Here is an 18341-nt window from a genome sequence, read left to right as displayed (position 1 = left end):
AAATCTGAAATCAACAAACAATTGTGCACAGTGCAGTACAAAAAGTAACCTGTGGCATGCTTTACTGCTTTAATAAAATGGTTACACTGTTTGTTTTAACTATTATAATATTTGGCAGAACTAATCTAAATAATAATCATCTGAAAACTTTAGAAGATTTCAGTTTTATTTTCCTTTAGCAATGCTGTAGTTTTGCATAATGCTCATAGTTTTAAAATTGACACTTAATTTTCATTTTTTTTCTGGCTGTATTTCTTAATTTCCTTTACTCTTATCCCCTTTCTGACTCTGTTTTCCTGTAGCTGATGTCCTTAATGCTTCTCCTGCTCCTAACAGCCAGGAAGGTAAAAGCCATTTGGTTGAGCATTTTAACTGCATGAATTTCAGCACTGTGTCTCCAACATGTTAAAAGTATGTAGTGTAAATATATGGTACCTCCTTTGTATTAATTGAAAATGGATTCAAATGGTGTCATTACGCCTTATTTACTGGTCAGGTATCATTGAAAAGCTGCATATGAAACACTGGTTATTCATAAAGATACTGTGGTCCAAAAAATATATTTAATAAGCTACTGAGACATTTAGAAGGTTTTATTTATTTACACACATGCACACACACTGTGTAGAGAGCCAGAGTAAACAACAAATGTTTCCCATTGTGGCAGTTCTTCCATTCTTATAAATCATTCTAATTTGGGGGGGCCAATCAGGGTAAGTCTCTAGCACAGGGGTCGGCAACCTTTCAGAAGTGGTGTGCCGAGTCTTCATTTATTCACTCTAATTTAAGGTTTCACATGCCAGTAATACATTTTAATGTTTTTAGAAGGTCTCTTTCTATAAGTCTATAATATATAACTAAACTATCATTGTATGTAAAATAAATAAGGTTTTTAAAATGTTTAAGAAGTTTAATTTAAAATTAAATTAAAATGCCAGGACCCAGGCAGTGTGAGTGCCACTTAAAATCAGCTCGCGTGCCGCCTTTGGCACACGTGCCATAGGTTGCCTACTCCTGCTCTAGCACATACATGAGGCATTCTTTTTAATGGAGAAGAATGCCTCAAGCATATAGGAAGTGTGTGTATATGGAGTGGGGGCAGCATGAGAATCAAAGTCTGAAATGTGAAGATACTTTTTAAAATTACTGATTACTGACTAAACTATATTAACTGATAAACTTCTGCAATTCTTGAATATTCAAGAATAACACCTCCTAAATACTTTTGGTAGCAAGCCTTTGTTTCTTGATTTGCCAAAGAGGACGTGGAAATATTTTAACTCATATTTATTAAATGATTTTCTGGTTTTAATATCTACTGAACAAAAAAAACAGTGTAGAAGGTTTCATAGAATAGCCATATGCTAACAAGAATCAATCCTTATTCTTAAAAAAGAATATTACCAATGAAGGAGAAATGCTTTAACCAGTAAATAAGTTATTTTTTGCCAGTTGCTTATTCAGACATGTAACTAGGTGCTTTATCCAAAACAACTTGTAGTTGAAATAAAATTTGCAGTTAATTCTTGGCCTGCATATTGTTTATTTAAAATCAATTAATTTCTAGATAACATTCTGGAAGACCGACCTGAAACTAAATCATCCAGTGATAAACTGCAATTTGAATATAATGAAGAAACTGCCAAGAGAATAAAGAAGACCGATTGCATTACTTATAACAATAAAGGAAAGGTAGTACTTTTTTTTCCTCTCCCCCAAACTTTTTGACATGGATCCAGCTTCAGAAGGATTTGATTTGCTCAGGTGACTGAACCAACACATGGCAAATGCAGTTTAATATAGACGAATAGCTGGAAGTAGGGAACCATCCTCGGGAAGATAAGGTAAATGCAACAAGCATCCAGGTCAAGAAAAGGATTCAGAGGTTATTGTGGACATAACATTGAACTCATTAGACCAGTATGCAACAGCAATAAAAATAGGCAAAGAAGTTTGTAGGCTTTGAGCCAATGCCTAGTGAAGTCAATGGGAGTCTTTACACTGGCTTTAATGGACATCGGATCAAGTCCCTAACCTTACTAGCAGAGAAAAATAGTATAAAACAAAAGAGTTGACTTTAATGGAAGGTTGTTGTTAAATTCCATCTGGATAATCTACACAGTCTTGGTTGGTTGTTCTGTAGGTGGGAATATATTATTTATTAACTCATTAGCATGTGGTTGCAAAGTGACCTAATAAAGAACTCTAAAATATTAAAAAGATTGCTAAAGTTGATAAAAGGGAAGGGTTTCAAAAACATAATCTAAACAGCAGTGGGTGAGTTCTGTTCTCAGTGAGGCTGTCCCCTGCTACATCCCTGCCCACTGCAGGAGACAGCCATGCTGCGCCAGAGGCAGCGTGATGTCAGGAAGCATACTGTAACTCAGTCACAGTGGTTCCTTGGTCAGCTCCTGGCCAACACTGCTATTATGGATTGAGAGTAAATTCTTAGTCAGGCTCATATCTAGCAATGAAGTACAGTGTCCATTCACAATTATAGTAATTCACTCTTGTTTCAAATTCTGTTGATGCAGTTTAAGCTTCCCTGCCCTTGCTCTTTATAAAAGACTGGCCGTCTCACTATCAAAATTATACAAGTCTTGATTTTCTGTGATTATGCTCCATATGTGTAGTGCTAACACTGATGTTTGTGAAAGTAAGTTGAGTTTTTATATAAAAAGCAATTGTTGATAAATACCATATGGTATTGCAGAGTACTTAACTGGAGCTCGTAAAGTTTATGCTTTATCTTCATGACTTTCGTAATTCCATGGAACACACACTGTTTATCAGATTTGAGGATTACTTTTTTCCCAAACCCAAGCAGATACCAGATATTATCGTACTTCACTGTGAACTCATTTTTGACACACACTCCTCATGATATATGCAAAATGCTGGGCTCATCAGAACATTTTTCCAGGCTTGGGTGCACTGTATACTGACTCCATCTTTACTGTTTCCATTTAGTTCAATGAGAGTTCTGTGCACAGAACAAAGACAAAATATGGCCCACTGTCCACAATGCATTTAAGAAAACCAATAAATTTATCACTATAATTATTTAAAACGATAGTTTTCGTAGTGGAGTTTTTCCTGAAAGGAATATCTTATATTGTTTTAAATGAAGATAATACACATTTATTTAGAACAGATCTGAGCAATCTTTTTTATTAAGGATCCAGGTTTATGTGAGTTTTGTGTTGTTAATCAGTAATAATTAGATCATAATGTACTTTATACGTATCTTAATATTATGAGATACATAGAGAAATCCACACTTAGTATATTCCTGCAAGGTATTGAAAATCATGAATTTCTATGTGCATCTTTCTCTTTCAATCTAAAGTGAAAACACTACCAATTAATATCTTTTTTCAAAAATTGATTTAAAAAAATAAAGACTGGAAAACAAACCTGACAAAATTACCATACTTCAAGTCAGTTAAAAATAAGTGCACCAGTATATTGGCTGCATATAAACTGGCTCAACATAAGAAATGTCAATTTCTGCATTAATTTGTCACGTTAACAATCCAACTTCTACCATTTTGCTTGCTTATGTGACAATGCTCTTTGTAAAACAATGCCTCAGGTGATTAAAACTGACTCCCTTTACCTCAAAGCAACCCCGGGTGCTTACTGGAAGAAAAATGGTGCTGATGCATGTATATTTGCATTGTCTTCTTTTACAGGCAAAAATGAATTTTATTCATAAGATTGCATGTATTTTTTCTCACAATTTCAGCTGGTTCATCCCATTTTTAACAGCTCCTTTTGACCCATTTTCTTTTTGTGCAATTTTGCTAAAATCTCCAGATATCTCTCCTTGCATATTCACTGTCCTCAGCAGCTGTATTCTATCCTGCAGTTTCCCACCCTTCTTGTTTTCCATCAAGAGCATGTGAAAAAATATCTTCACTAGTTTTTCAAACAAACAAACAAAACCAAAACAAAAATATATGAATTTGAAATAATTTTCACTCATTTAAAGATGACCTTCTATGGAATTTTCTTCCAGCTGTTGTACTGTCTTTCTCTCTGAGGTTTTTTCCAGTTGTGACAAAGTCTCAAAGCTGTTGGTTGATGAGATTCAGATTGTAACAGATAGTGTAGGTCTCTCCTTACTGATTATCATACATTCAGCCATTGTTAATGTGAGCTATTCCCATGCACGCAGGGAATCTCACCTACCCAGATTATTGCTGGAAGTTCAACTTGAACATCAACCTTCCCCTCTTCTCAATCATGCACATATTATGTGGTACAACTTTTTCAGTTAACTGGCAGAATTGTAATTTGCTTTTAGTAAAATTTACAAAAAGTAAAATAAGAAACTGGTTTTTAAAGTCATTTTGTCTTTATGAACAGAAAGTATCACACACCTCTGCTTTACACTGAGTGAAGCTCCCTATCTATGGATTAACATGTATAAAAAGGGGTTGAAAATATAGTGTAGGATGGAAAGCCTCCCTTCAGGGTCTTGACTGGTAGTTCCTTAATATATAAAGGAATAGTGTTACTCTTTGTGTCATGTTGAGCAGGGATTGCAAGGCTGCTGCAATCCACAAGTGTAATCAGAGGCTACATGGAGGCACAAGTAAGGTAAAGTACTAGTGGCCATATTTTCATGAGCTGAACGCCCATTTATTTAGTCACTTAAATAAATGACCAGATCAGGTGTTGCATTCTTTGAGATATCTGGTCTAGGTATGAACCCTCAAGCCCTCCATATGCTTGGTTTCCTGCTTTCAAGAGTGCAGGATAAAAAAATAGTGTGGAGAATGACATGAAGGGTATGAGTGGAGAATGAGCGTATTTGAGGAGACATGGGCTTAAGACATCATCGTCAGAATCATAGAAATGTAGTGCTGGAAGGGATCTTGAGAAATTATCAAGTCCAGCCCTCAGTGCTAAGATAGTTTCTCTAATCTTTTCTTAAAGACCTCCAGTGATGGAGACAATACAACCTCCACGCGAAGCCTATTCCAGATCTTAACTACCCTTATAAGTAGAAAGTTTTTCCTAATATCTAACCTAAATCTTCTTTGCTACATATTAATTCTTCTTGGTCTACCTTCATTGGACATGAAGAACAATTGATCACAGTGATCTTTATAACATCCCTTAACATATTTGAAGACTGTTATCCGGTCCCCCTTCCGTTTTCTTTTCTCAAGACTATATATGCCCATTTTTTTAACCTTTCCTCATAGGTCAGGTTTTCTAAACCCTTTGTCATTTTTGTTGCTCTTCTCTGAACTCTCTCCAATTGGTCCACATCTTTCCTGAAGTCTGGCACCCAGAATTGAACACAGTACTCCAGCTTAGGCTTCACCAGTGCCGAGTAGAGTGGGATAATTACCTTGCATGTCTTACATAGGATACTGCTGTTAATACAACCCAGAATATTAGCCTTTTTCGCAAGTGCATCACAGTGACTCCTATTCAGTTTTTGATTCAGTGTAACTCCCATGCCCTTTTCAGCAGCACCAGCAGCTAATCATTTATCCCCCATTTTGTAGTTGTGTATTTGGTATTTCCTTCCTAAGTGTAGTACTTTGCACTTGTCTTCACTGAATATCATCTTGTTGAATGCAAATGAGCTGCTGAGATCTCACTCCCACTATTAGTCAGAAGTAACTTAGGGCTGGATTTGTAAAGTTATCTATGTATAGTTTGAGTACTACTGTAATAAAAATTATACTAATATATGGTAGTGAATGGGAAAAAAAGATGCATGCATAAATCCATTACGTGAGGATATAGAACCATGTGTGCTGAATGTGATAAAACCACATCGAGAGTGTATGTGAGGTATGCTAGAATACTTTCATTTTCAAACCTATTGTATATACATCACTTGAATTGTCACTTAGGTTTATGACATGGAACTGGGTGAAGAATTTTATCTTCCACAAAATAAGAAGGAAAGTAGACAGATAGCACCAGAGCTCTCAGATCTTGTCATCTATTGCCAAGCTGTGAAATTCCCTGGTAAGTATGCTTATTGCTTTATATTTTCTAAATATTTGGAACATTACAGTGATCTAATTGTAACTGCAGAATTCAAACTGTAATATGTGGGGAACATGCCTTTTTGTGGTTATGGATTCTGTATGACTGATGATTCTATGTGCTGCGTTTGTCATGGAGGAGGAAAGCACTCCAATCTTTAAACTGTAGTAAACTGGCAGGGGCAACTCCAGGCACCAGCATTCGAAGCAGGTGCTTGGGGCGGCAATCTGCAAGGGGCGGCAGTCCGGGTGTGTTTTTGCCGCCCCAAGCAGCGTGCCGAATTGCCGCCGCGGACGGCGGGGGCAGTCCATGTCCCTTTAGGGCGGCTCGCACGTTTCCACGGTGGCGACAATTCGGCTAACACTTGAATACTGCCTGATGCAGTATCCCGGTCAACAACCTGTACTCCCAATGAACAGAGAGTAACTATAGTTTTGGAGCAATAAGCTCTGATGACCTGGGGTCCCACAGTATACCGGTATTGGTTGCATCAAAGCCAAGTAGAGTGGTATTATAACTTCCCTACTTTTACTTGATATTCCCCTGTTTATACATCCTAAAACAAACATGTTTTCTTCCTTCTCATTGATAAAAATCTTAAACAGGATAGGGCCAAGAATTGATTCCTGTGGGACCTCACTGGAAATGTTATCAGTTGATGATTCCCCAATTACAATTCCATTTTGAGACCTATCAGTTAGTCAGTTTTTAATCCATTTAATGTGTGCCATGTTGAACTTGTATTGAACTAGTTTCTTCATCAGCACTGTTACCTTTATCAACCCAACTTGTAATCTCATCAAAAAAAGAGATCAAGAGTTTGATAACAAATATTTTCCATAAGCCCATGTCGATTGGCACTTATTATAGTACCCTCCTCTAATTCATGAAACCATTTTATTTGTTCTGATTTGTTTATGGTGTGGAGAACAAGAATGTCTGTATTATGTCAAGGAATATTATGAATGTTACTTCATTTTACCTGCTCGTTTTACCTGTCTGACTACATGGAGTTGAATTAAAAAGGGTTGTTAGGAAAAGCCAGGAAACAATACCATGGTCACAGCTAAGCTTTGGATAAACAACTTCCAGGGGTAAATGACAGAGCTACTAAATGAAGAAGATGCTCTTCCTAGGTGCCACCCGAATGTTACGCTGCTGTTTTGCCAAGGCCAGAGTTTAAGATCAAAAGAATAATGCTCCACTGAAAAATCCCTGCCTAGAGAGAAAGGGAGAATGATTTGTTTGTAGACGCTAAGGGAAAGACTCTGCAAGAGAGACTGAGATAGGCAGAGCATGCAGCAAGGTTCTGTGGGATGTGTTGGAGGCAGTTGGGTTCACTTATGTTTTGAGAGAGGCGATGACCTGTAGACAGGACCCAGGCAGGCAGACGTTTTGTGGTTTTAACCTTTTCCTCTGTTTGCTATGTAACATTCTATGAATGGACAGTATGTCTCTTTGGAAGGAGCTGTGCTGAGTCACCTTAATCAGCCAGTGGTCACAGGCTTCCAGAGAGAAGTGTCTTGCAGGGACCAATAACAACTGTGTCTGTCATCTTAACACAGTTGAAATCAGGGAGTTGCTACCCAGGGATCCAGTCTAGGAGTGATAAAGCCAGGGAGTTCCACCAAGAGAGAGGGAAAGGCAGAGAAACCTGTCACCTGAGAGGTGCATTCAAGACTCTCTGTAACTATGACAGCACAGTGGGAATAAGGAGAGTTGTTGCCTATTGATCCAATTCAAAGAGTGCCACTGTGGGAAGAGTGCAGCAGGTAGAGGCCCTGTCACTTGGAAAAGGTGCCTGAAGTAGACACTGGGGGACAGATCACAGATGCAGTTTTCTCCTGAGCCATCAGATGTGGCTAGGGCTCAACTTACACTAGTGTTTTGCTTTGCCCTCAGATAATTTAGGTAACAGGTTAGTCTGTTTCCTCAGTGACTGTCTCCACAATGAGGTCTTGAAACATAAGACTTGATTGCGAAAAGTTTTCCTCCTTTGAGACTTTATTTAATCCTCCAATGTGGAAAGGACCCAACACCAGAAAAAATTAACTTACCCAGTGGGCCCAGTTCTAGGGTCCAGGTGACATCCATTTTGTACCACCTTTTATGCTCTTGGCCATGGACTGGGATGGCCCCAAGGGCAACTTAGAGCAGCTTTAGCACTGCTCTAGTTTGCTCCTGGCTACAGATGGCCACCAAAGGACCATTCGGGCCATCAGTGCTCTGGCCATGCCCTGTATGTCAGGGAAGCAGATGAAGAGGTGGCATAGGGCTGGCTATGCAGCCTCTACACCACCTGGAAATTAACCATGTAACAAGTAACCCCAGTTTACAGATACTTTGTGCTGCTGGAGCAGTGCAAATGAGCTATATCAAGGTCTAGGATCTGGCCAAATATATGTTGAAAGGCCAGAAGTCTGCTATGAGTCATCAGTTGCTTCATCTTCTTCCTAAATAATCTGAAGTTTTATTTTGCAACTGATTATTATTCTAATATAGGTAGGTATGTTTAACACAGATAATTTTCCCAGTGGTACTAGCCAATACACAAGATATTAGAGCTGAAGTACTTGTTATAGCACCTTAATTTTACAAAAATATTATCTTTATTTCCTTCATTGTGTCCCTTTGTTAATAGTGGGTAGAAACTAGAGATTTCCAGTTTGTGGGAAATTTTTGATATTTTGAAATCTCCTGCAAACTGGGCATCTTAAAAAAAATTTATTAAAACACCAAAACATGATGTTTCCAAAACAAGGACTGATCCCTGGGACTGCTGCAGCTGTTGAGTGAAACTGACATTCTTGTCAGTTTCATTGCTGCCCTGAACAGCCCTTGGAGTCCCATGGTCTGTGGCTCCTGGGGAGCCCCAACCTGAACTGTCCCAGGCCAGGGGACCCAGGACTTCTAGTCTTTGGGGCCAGGTGGCTCCCCATGCAGCCCAATTCCCAAGCAGGCAGCACAGGGAGCCGATTGGCCAGGAAATGTGAAAACACTGGGCACTTCCAGGATTTCCTGGCTCAAGCTGAGGTTCTCATGTTTCCCAGTCTCCCGGCTGGGGAGCTGGGAGCCAAACAGTGGAACTCGGGCTCCCAGCTCTGTCAGGAAGCCTGGAAGCCCTGGCATGGAGGGGCTACCCCAGAGCTGTGGACCTTGGAAGCCCTGAGGGCTCCACTGAAATCATGTACTTAACTTCAATCAGTATGTGCAAAAGCGTTTGAAGGATTGAGACCTCACTGCTAAACTGCAATAGGTTGAGTTCAGTGGGGCAGAATCCAACTTCTACTAAGCTTCATATTAGTAGTTAAAAATGTTAATTTGCAATGTAAATTCGGTATTTTCTTCTATTGTAACTTAAGTTTTCAATTTACATTTTTTGTGCAATTTTTTTTTTCAATTTTTAATAAAAAAAATTAAGAAAAGTGTAAGTTACAAATATGTCATGGAGTTCCAGTAGCATTCTTCACATGGCTTTATGTGTTGAGCGGATGTCAGAAGAACTCCTTGATGTATTTTACTTTGTATTTCAGTTAGATCTGGTCAAAACCCACTGAAATCAATGGAAAGGAATTTAAATTAGTGGAAGTGGAATCCACTGATTTCAGTGAACTTTAGATCATGTCCTTAATGATTGTTTTGAATATATGTATATGGAATAATAATATTTATTATAGTGCTTTTCATCTGAGTATCTCAAAACAGTCACAATCATTAAGTGATTAAAAGATTTTCCACACTTACAAATATTTTCCATGGTTGAAATATGAGTTATAAATACTAGTTTTAATATAATATAAGATGGCCCGGAAAAGACTCATGGGTCAACTAGTATATTACCCTATGGTTCTTTGGGATTGTCCTTACAGCAAATGTAGTCATTTTTGCCAGGTTCATTTGAACACATAGTGTCATTGCCTACAGTTTGTCAGTACCATAATATGCATACTTGTATGTTTTGATTTACCAGAAAAACTGGTTGGATATGTGATGGATAGCATTAGTTTTTGGGTCTGAGTTTATTGTGACTGTTCAGTGTAGAATTTGTTTTGAGAGTCATTGGGGCTATTCTGTAATATGAGACTTAAATCACTTCCTGCTCTCCAGCCAAAAATAAATCTCAGGCAACAGTTATGTCACAAAGATTTTTTTTCCTGTGTTGATGATTGTAAATATAGTTAGACTCGGTTACTGGGAATAATATGCTAGTTGTCCTGTGTGCTACTTTAGTATTAGTGCCTCAAAGAATAACGTGGAAAATGATGGAAAATGTCATGCCCTCTTGGTCATGTTTTTTGGCTTATTTATTTTACTTTTATGGGAACAGGCCTGTCAACGCTAAACCCATCTGGCTCTAGCAGAGGAAAGGAAAGAAAAAGCAGGAAGTCCATTTTTGGCAACAATCCGGGCAGACTAAGCCCTGGGGAGCCAGCAACGCTTGCCAAAGCATCTGGAAAAGGTAGTCAGGATCTTCTTTCACCAATCACGTGGAATGACTCTGTAGTCCAACACATACACCAGATCAAGTTGTTAAAGATCAAACAATTTACTGTGTGCATGGTGCTCTTGAATTTTGGAATCACTTTTCATTAACAGTGCAGCTATTACAATAACTTCTTTATAAAGAATCAACTGTAAAGTAATGGAATGTTAGTATAGGATTAATTTGCTGGAGGTATAAAGTCAGTCAGTTAAAAATTACTGATGAGAATGATTGATTCACAATTAAAATATTTGTATCTTATAGCTTGAACACGTATTTTAGGATTAAGTTTATATCTTAAAAGATATGTGAGGAGATTTTCACAGGTGCAAATGACAGTTAAAATTGCAGTTAGCTGTTTATGTCTTGAAAAGCTTCGCCATAGTCTTTGGGCAAAATCCTGCACTTAGTCTTTGTCCAAACTTCAGTGGGGCTGCAAGGGATATAAATCAGAAGAGAATTTGGCCCTCCATCTTTTACTGCAGGCTGTATAGTTAAGTTTGAAAGTTACATAGTAGTCTTAAAGAAATTTCATACGCTTTCCATTTAAACAATCTCCGTATTCCAAGAAGTGTACTAGCAATATTATAAAGGTGTCCGGCAATGAATTAAGAGTCAAGACTCATTTCAAATTGTTAAGATATTCTCACACATTAAATACCACATTAAATATGTACTCATTTAATTCAAGGAAATGATATTCAAATGTTTATTTATGGAAATATCTATTAATACATTTCTAGTTACAATATCAATTAGTATTTAACCATTATGTAGTCAGTCTCTCACTAATTGCTCTTACTGCATATGAAGAAAGAAACGTGATACCTATGTGAACAGTGTGGTTTCTAGAGATCATTTATTTTTACCCAACCCAAAATAACATAAATATACTTCACAGGAAAAAACTGATGCTTGACGTCTGAGGATCTGCAGCTATAATTTGAGATTAATGTTTATTTTCCAGGTCCTTTTGAGGGTGCCCGGCAAACCTGGGAAGAACTTTGTTCTCCTCCTTTCAACCCTACAACTTCTCTCAGTGCTATCATAAGGACACCTAAATGTTATCATATCTCTTCACTGAATGAGAATGCTGCCAAACGTCTGTGCAGACGGTATTCTCAGAAACTGATTGAGCATACCACCTGTCAGCTATTGAGAACATATCCTGCTGCCACACGCATTGACTCTTCAAACCCCCATCCCCTTATATTCTGGCTCCATGGAATACAGCTTGTGGCAGTTAACTATCAAACTGATGGTATGGGTAGAATAATTCCTCTAGTAATATATATTTATGTACATTTTAAATATTATAAAATAAGTGCTTCCTTAATTATGAAACTGTATTTACCATAATATTCCTTTACCTTACCATCATCTGTATTTGTGGATTTATTAAACAGATGTTGGGTTATTTGGCAAAGATACTGTACCTGAAAAAGATTTAAACCAACTACAAAAAGAAAAAGATAAAGATATACAGTAAACTTCATTGTAGCAGATGTGAAGTTTCAAGTGAATATACACCTAGGTGGTAACTCATAAAGAATAGGGCCCAGATTGTTTCCATTAGCACAGCCTGCATAAAAAGTGTTGCATAAGGGAGCCACTCCAGAAATACCCTTGGGAGAAATTGTGACTCTTGTTCCCAGGGAGGTAATTTATATCAGCTCTTGAAAGGGTGCATCTTCCTTCCCAACACATGCCCGCCCAGCCAACCAACCTTCCTCACCCACTTGCCTGCCGCAGAGAACATCATACCTTGCACTGTACCCAGAAGGGAGACAAATGATTTGGGTAAAATTCCATGTGGCCATTTGAGATGTGTCGAGGGGCTTTACCTGGCATTAGTCCCTTGTGCAACTATGTTAAGGCTAAAAGCAATCTGTGCCTAATTTGGTAGGTCTTTTGCCTCACTGATGACATGGAAGTGCCTAGAGCACTGCACCCACAGACACCATAATTGGCTGGAATCCAGCACTTTTCCACTGCCATAGCCATAACATTATTTATGATGTCAAGTATTGGAGGGGTAGCTGTGTTAGTCTGGATCTGTAAAAGCAGCAAAGAGTCCTGTGGCACCTTATAGACTAACAGACGTATTGGAGCATGAGCTTTCGTGCATCCGACGAAGTGGGTATTCACCCGCGAAAGCTCATGCTCCAATACGTCTGTTAGTCTATAAGGTGCCACAGGACTCTTTGCATCATTTATGATAACTCTTTAAGAATACAAAGGCACTGAATTCCCTTATCCTAGAATTGACTCCTCTGGAACAAAGTCTGGGTGCTGATGCAGTGATGGTTACCATCTTTGGGCTATATTCTATCCCTATTTATGCTCCCTTATCTTTTGGGTTTTCATAAAAAGTTGCTCCATTCAGCTGTCTTCAAATTACACAATCCGTTTTTTTCATCCTAGATTTTGGGACAAATCTCAGGAAACTTGCTAGGTATTGTTCATGGGGGTGGCCAAGACCTAATTAGAACAAAAACTAGAAAATGGTTAAAACTAGAAATTCCTTATTTTTTAAAAGTATAAACTATTTGGGCAACTTGGATATGTAAGTTAAAGCTGTCCCCTGAAATTTAATATTAGTTTTATACTGTCAGTTCAATTTTAACAGTAATTTTTTAAAAACCCACATTTTGCTGTCTTTCTATTGAATCTTCACTATTTTTCAGTTGTGACTGCTTTACTTTTTCAGATCTCCCTCTGCATCTTAATGCAGCGATGTTTGAGGCGAATGGTGGCTGTGGGTGTGTTTTGAAACCCCCTGTTCTGTGGGACAAGAACTGTCCAATGTACCAGCAATTTTCTCCATTAGACCGAGATCCGTATAATATAGAGCCAGCTATATATTCTTTAACAGTAAGTACATTTTAAGGGAACGCTAAATATTAAAAATATTAATATTAAAAGCTAAATATTAAAACTGAATGTCGTGTAACTTCAGTCCTAATAGGATCCCATCACTTTACAATTGCACTTTTATATTATGTGATGGGGCGACGACTCACCGGCGCAGCACCTCCTGCTTGTTGTCCTGGGAATTAGCTCTTCCAGCCTGGAGCGCCCTCTGCAGGCCAGTGTCTTGTCTGCCGCTGGACCCTGCGCCCCTCACGGCGCCCCTCTACATGAGGATTCTGCCCACCGCAGTACCCCCTCACTGTGGATCTGCCCTCCCAGGGGAACCCCCAACCTCCTATTCCCACCTTGCCTCAGTGGCTACTGCCAGTCAACATTTAGCTCCCGCTCACTGGGGCAGATGGCAGTCTGTAAAAAATTCATCATCGGCAAGGGGGGTTGGACCAGATACCTCTGCCTATTCCTGGGTTGCCCCTCTGCAGCCGTAGTACCCTTTTGTGGGCCCTTAACTCGGCCTGCAGCCTAGGGCTTTGCTAGGCTGGAGCTCCCCAGCTCCCTCTGCCCTTCCCCGGCACTGCTTCACCTTAGGTACCCTCCTCAGCTTCCCAGGCAGCCAGGTCCTTCTCTCTCTGACAGCTAGAGAGAGAATGTCTCAGTCCTTCTGGCCCACCACCCTCTTATAAGGGCCAGCTGGGCCCTGATTGCACTGGGTGCAGCTGTGGCTGCTTTCCCAATCTGCCCAGCTTTTCTCCAGCCACAGCCCTCTCCAGGGCTGCTTTAACCCCTTCAGGGCCGGAGCGGGGTGACCATCCTGCTATATATTCTATAATAATAATATAAGAATGGCCATATTGGGTCAGACCAAAGGTCCATATAGCCCAGTATCCTGTCTTCTGACAGTGGCCAATGCCAGATGCCCCAGAGGGAATGAACAGAACAGGTAATCATCAAGTGATCCATCCCATCTCCCATTTCCAGCTTCTGGCAAACAGAAGCTAGGGACACCATCCCCAGGGGCGGCTCCAGGCCCCAGCACACCAAGCGTGTGCTTGGGGTGGCAAGCCACGGGGGGCGCTCTGCCCGCGCCGCGAGGGCGGTAGGGAGGCTGCCTTCGGCGGCTTGCCTGCGAAGGGTCCGCTGGTCCCGCGGCTTCGGTGGACGCCTGCGGGAGGTCCGCCGAAGCCGTGGGACCAGCGGCCCCTCCGTGCTTGGGGCAGCAAAATGCCAAGAGCCGCCCCTGACCATCCCTGCCCATCCTGGCAAATAGCCATATATGGAGCTATCCTCCATGAACTTACCTAGTTCTTTTTTGAATCCTGTTATAGTCTTGGCCTTCACAACATCCTCTGGCAAAGAGTTCCACAGACTTACTGTGCATTCTGTGAAAAAATACTTCCTTTTGTTTGTTTTAAACCTACAGCCTATTAATTTCATTTGGTCAGCCCAGTTCTTGTGTTATGAGAAGGAGTAAATAACACTTCCTTATTTACTTTCTCCGCACCAGTCATGATTTTATAGATGTCAATCATATCACCTCTTAGTCATCTCTTTTCCAAGCTGAAAAGTCCAGTTTTCTTATCTCTCCACATACAGCAGCCATTCCATACCCCTAATAATTTTTGTTGCCCTTTTCTGAACCTTTTCCAATTCCAGTATATCTTTTTTGAGACGGGGCGACCACATCTGCACATATGGATTTATAAAGAGGCAATATGATATTTTCTATCTTATTATCAATCCCTTTCTTAACGATTCCCAATATTCTGTTTTCTGTTTTGACTGTGGCTGCACATTGAGTGGATGTTTTCAGAGAACTGTCCACAATGACTCCAAGATCTCTTTCTTGAGTGGTAACAGCTAATTTAGACCCAATCATTTTATATGTATAGTTGGGATTATGTTTTCCAATGTGCATTTCTTTGCATTTATCAACCTTGAATTTCATCTGCCATTTTGTTGCCCAGTCATGCAGTTAGGGGCGGCTCTAGCCATTTCGCCACTCCAAGCACGGCGTCACGCCGCGGGGGGCACTCTGCCGGTCGCCGGTCCCGCGGCTCCGGTGGACCTCCCACAGACGTGCCTGCGGAGAGTCCACTGGTCCCGTGGCTCTGGTGGACCTCCCGCAGGCGTGCCTACGGATTCTCCACCGGAGCCGCGGGACCAGCGGACCCTCCACAGGGACGCCTGCAGGAGGTCCACCGGAGCTGCCTGCCGCCCTCCCGGCAACCGGCAGAGCGCCCCCCGCGGCATGCCGCCCCAAGCACGTGCTTGGTGTGCTGGAGCCTGGAGCCGCCCCTGCACGCAGTTTTGTGAGATCCTTTTGTAGCTCTTTGCAGTCTGCCTGGGACTTAACTATCCTGAGTAGTTTTGTATCATCTGCAAATTTTGCCACCTCACTGTTTACCCCCTTTTCCAGATCATTTTTGAATGTGTTGAATAGGACTGGTCCCAGTACAGACCTCTGGGGGACACCACTATTTACCTCTCTCCATTCTGAAAACTGACCATTTATTCCTTCCCTTTGTTTTCTATCCTTTAACTAGTTACTGATCCATGAGAGCACCTTCCCCCTTATCCCATGACAGCTTATCTGGGGATCTTGTCAAAGGCTTTCTGAAAATCTAAGTACACTATATCCACTGGATCCCCCTGGTCCACATGCTTGTTGACCCCCTCAAAGAATTCTAGTAGATGGGTGAGGCATGATTTCCCTTTACAAAAACCGTGTTGACCTTTCCCCAGCAAATTATGTTAATCTATGTGTTTGATAAGTTTGTTCTTTATTATAGTTTCAAACAGTTTGCCCGGTACTGAAGTCAGGCTTACCGGCCTGTAATTGCTGGGATCACCTCTGGAGCCCTTTTTAAAAATTGGCATCACATTAGCTATCCTCCAGTCATTTGGTACAGAATAATGACTTGTAATAACTAAGTTCAGTATAACTAAAAGAAGTTACTGGGGGGGAAATTCTCTAGTTTATTTGTTTGTGCATTGACAGCACTGTGTTTATAGAGGCTTTTACTGTTTTCCCTTGTTGACGTGAGTGCTTACCCCTAGGGTACCTCTGCGTACCGAGACATGGCGATGCATGGGACTGCACTTCTCACACCTCTCTGGTGGCCACCTTCTCGGCTCTGATGACCAGAGTCATCTCTGGACTCTCTCACTGGGTCTTCTGTGGCTCAGCCCTTCACCCAAGTCACACAACAGTTCAGCTCCCCTTCTGAGATTCAGTCCCGTTCCAGGGTTCAACTGAAAAGCAGTTTTTTCACACCACCTGGGCTTAACTCTAAACAAAAAGGTCCTTCGCCCTCCTGTGCTGCTCCCCTCATCAGGATAGTGACTTACTGTTGGGAGTCCAAATACGACTGAAAGTAGCCGCCTGCTTGTATCTCATTTTCTGATATTCACAGACCCTAGGTAAGGTTCCTCGCCACTCTAGGGCCCCACCGGAGGAAGTAGCCCTGCATCTGTAGCTATGTTTTCCGGCCAAAGACAATCCCAAATAATGGACCTTCTTTGAGGCCCTTCAGAGGGACAGGGAACTCTCCCTAGCTTCTCTCTCTCTCCTGGATCCCTCCCCATCAACTGAACTCTCTCAGCTCCTTATACAGCCTAGCTCCGCCTCCCAGGGGTCTCTGGTAATTGTGCTTCTTGCAGCTTCCCAGTCCCAGCCAGGGGCGGCTCTAGGCACCAGCAAAACAAGCTGGTGCCTAGGGCGGCAAAATCTAGGGGGCGTCCCCTGCGGCCGGGGGGGGCGGCAGGCTGGGCCGGCGGACCTGCCGCAGTCATGCCTGTGGGAGGTCCACCGGAGCCCCGGGACGACTGGACCTGCCGCAGGCATGACTGCGGAGGGGGCGCTCGTCCCGCGGCTCGGCTGGACCTCCCGCAGGCATGACTGCGGCAGCTCAAGCGGAGCCGCCGGACCCGCGAACCGTCCGCAGCCGCGGGAGGTCCAGCCGAGCCACACGGGACCAGCGGTCCCTCTGCAGTCATGCCCGCGGGAGGTCCGCTGCTCCCGCGGCTCCGGGGCGCCTCCCGCGCATGACTGCTTGGGGCGGCCAAAAACGTAGAGCCGCCCCTGGTCCCAGCCAGCTCCATTTTCAGCCAGCCTTTACTCAGCCTGCTCTGTTACTCTTTTTGGAACAGCAGTTATGGAATCATAGAAATGTAGGGCTGAAAGGGGCATCGAAGTCAGCAAGTCCACCCCTAGTGCTGAGGCAGGACCAAGTAAAACTGGGTCATCCCTGACAGGTGTTTGTCCAACCTGTTCTTAAAAACTTCCAATGATGAGGATTCCATAGCCTCCCTTGGAAGCTTATTTCAGAACTTAACTACTCTTATAGTTAGTAAGTTTTTCCTGATATCTAACCTAAATCTCCCTTGCTGCAGATGAAGCCTGTTGTTTCTTGTCCGACCTTCAATGGACATGGAGAACAATTGATCACAGTCCTCTTTATAACAGCCCTTGACACATTTGAAGACTGTGATCAGGTCACCGCCTCAGTCTTCTTTCCTCAAGATTAAACATGCCCAGGTTTTTAACTTTCCGCATAGGTCAAGTTTTCTTTTATCATTTTTGTTGCTCTTCTCTGGACTATTTCCAATTTTTCCACATCTTTCTTCAAGTATGACTCCCAGACCTGGATACAGTACTACAGCTGAGGCCTCGCCAGTGCCCAGGAGAGTGGGATAATCACCTCTCATGTCTTATAGTCCTGTTAACACACCCCAGAATATTAGCCTTTTTTCATAATTGCATCACATTAGTGACTGCTATTCAGTTTGTGTTCCACTAAAACACCCAGATCCTTCAGTGCTACCTCCTAGCCAGTTATTCCCCATTTGGTGCTGTGCTGTTGATTTTTCCTTCCTAAGTGAGATACTTTGTACTTGTCTTTACTGAATGTCATCTTGTTGAATTCAGACCAGCTCTCCAATTTGTCACTGTCTTTTTGAATTGTAATCT

General features: G+C 41.6%; 1 protein-coding gene across 1 annotated transcript in view; it reads left to right on the top strand.

The window, feature by feature from the left end:
• Nucleotides 1-18341, top strand: part of PLCE1 (phospholipase C epsilon 1) — a 326732-nt gene that overhangs the window by 282263 nt on the left and 26128 nt on the right. Inside the window, exons 21-25 of the mRNA XM_045022805.1 lie at nt 1568-1692; nt 5880-5997; nt 10346-10477; nt 11469-11762; nt 13212-13375. Coding sequence (XP_044878740.1) covers nt 1568-1692; nt 5880-5997; nt 10346-10477; nt 11469-11762; nt 13212-13375 — 833 coding nt within the window. The remainder of the gene's footprint in view (nt 1-1567; nt 1693-5879; nt 5998-10345; nt 10478-11468; nt 11763-13211; nt 13376-18341) is intronic.

Source organism: Mauremys mutica, chromosome 7, assembly GCF_020497125.1.
Source record: "Mauremys mutica isolate MM-2020 ecotype Southern chromosome 7, ASM2049712v1, whole genome shotgun sequence".
Taxonomy (NCBI): Eukaryota; Metazoa; Chordata; order Testudines; family Geoemydidae; genus Mauremys; species Mauremys mutica.
The sequence above is the reverse complement of the archived record's forward strand: the minus strand, read 5'-3'. Positions and strand labels throughout refer to the sequence as shown.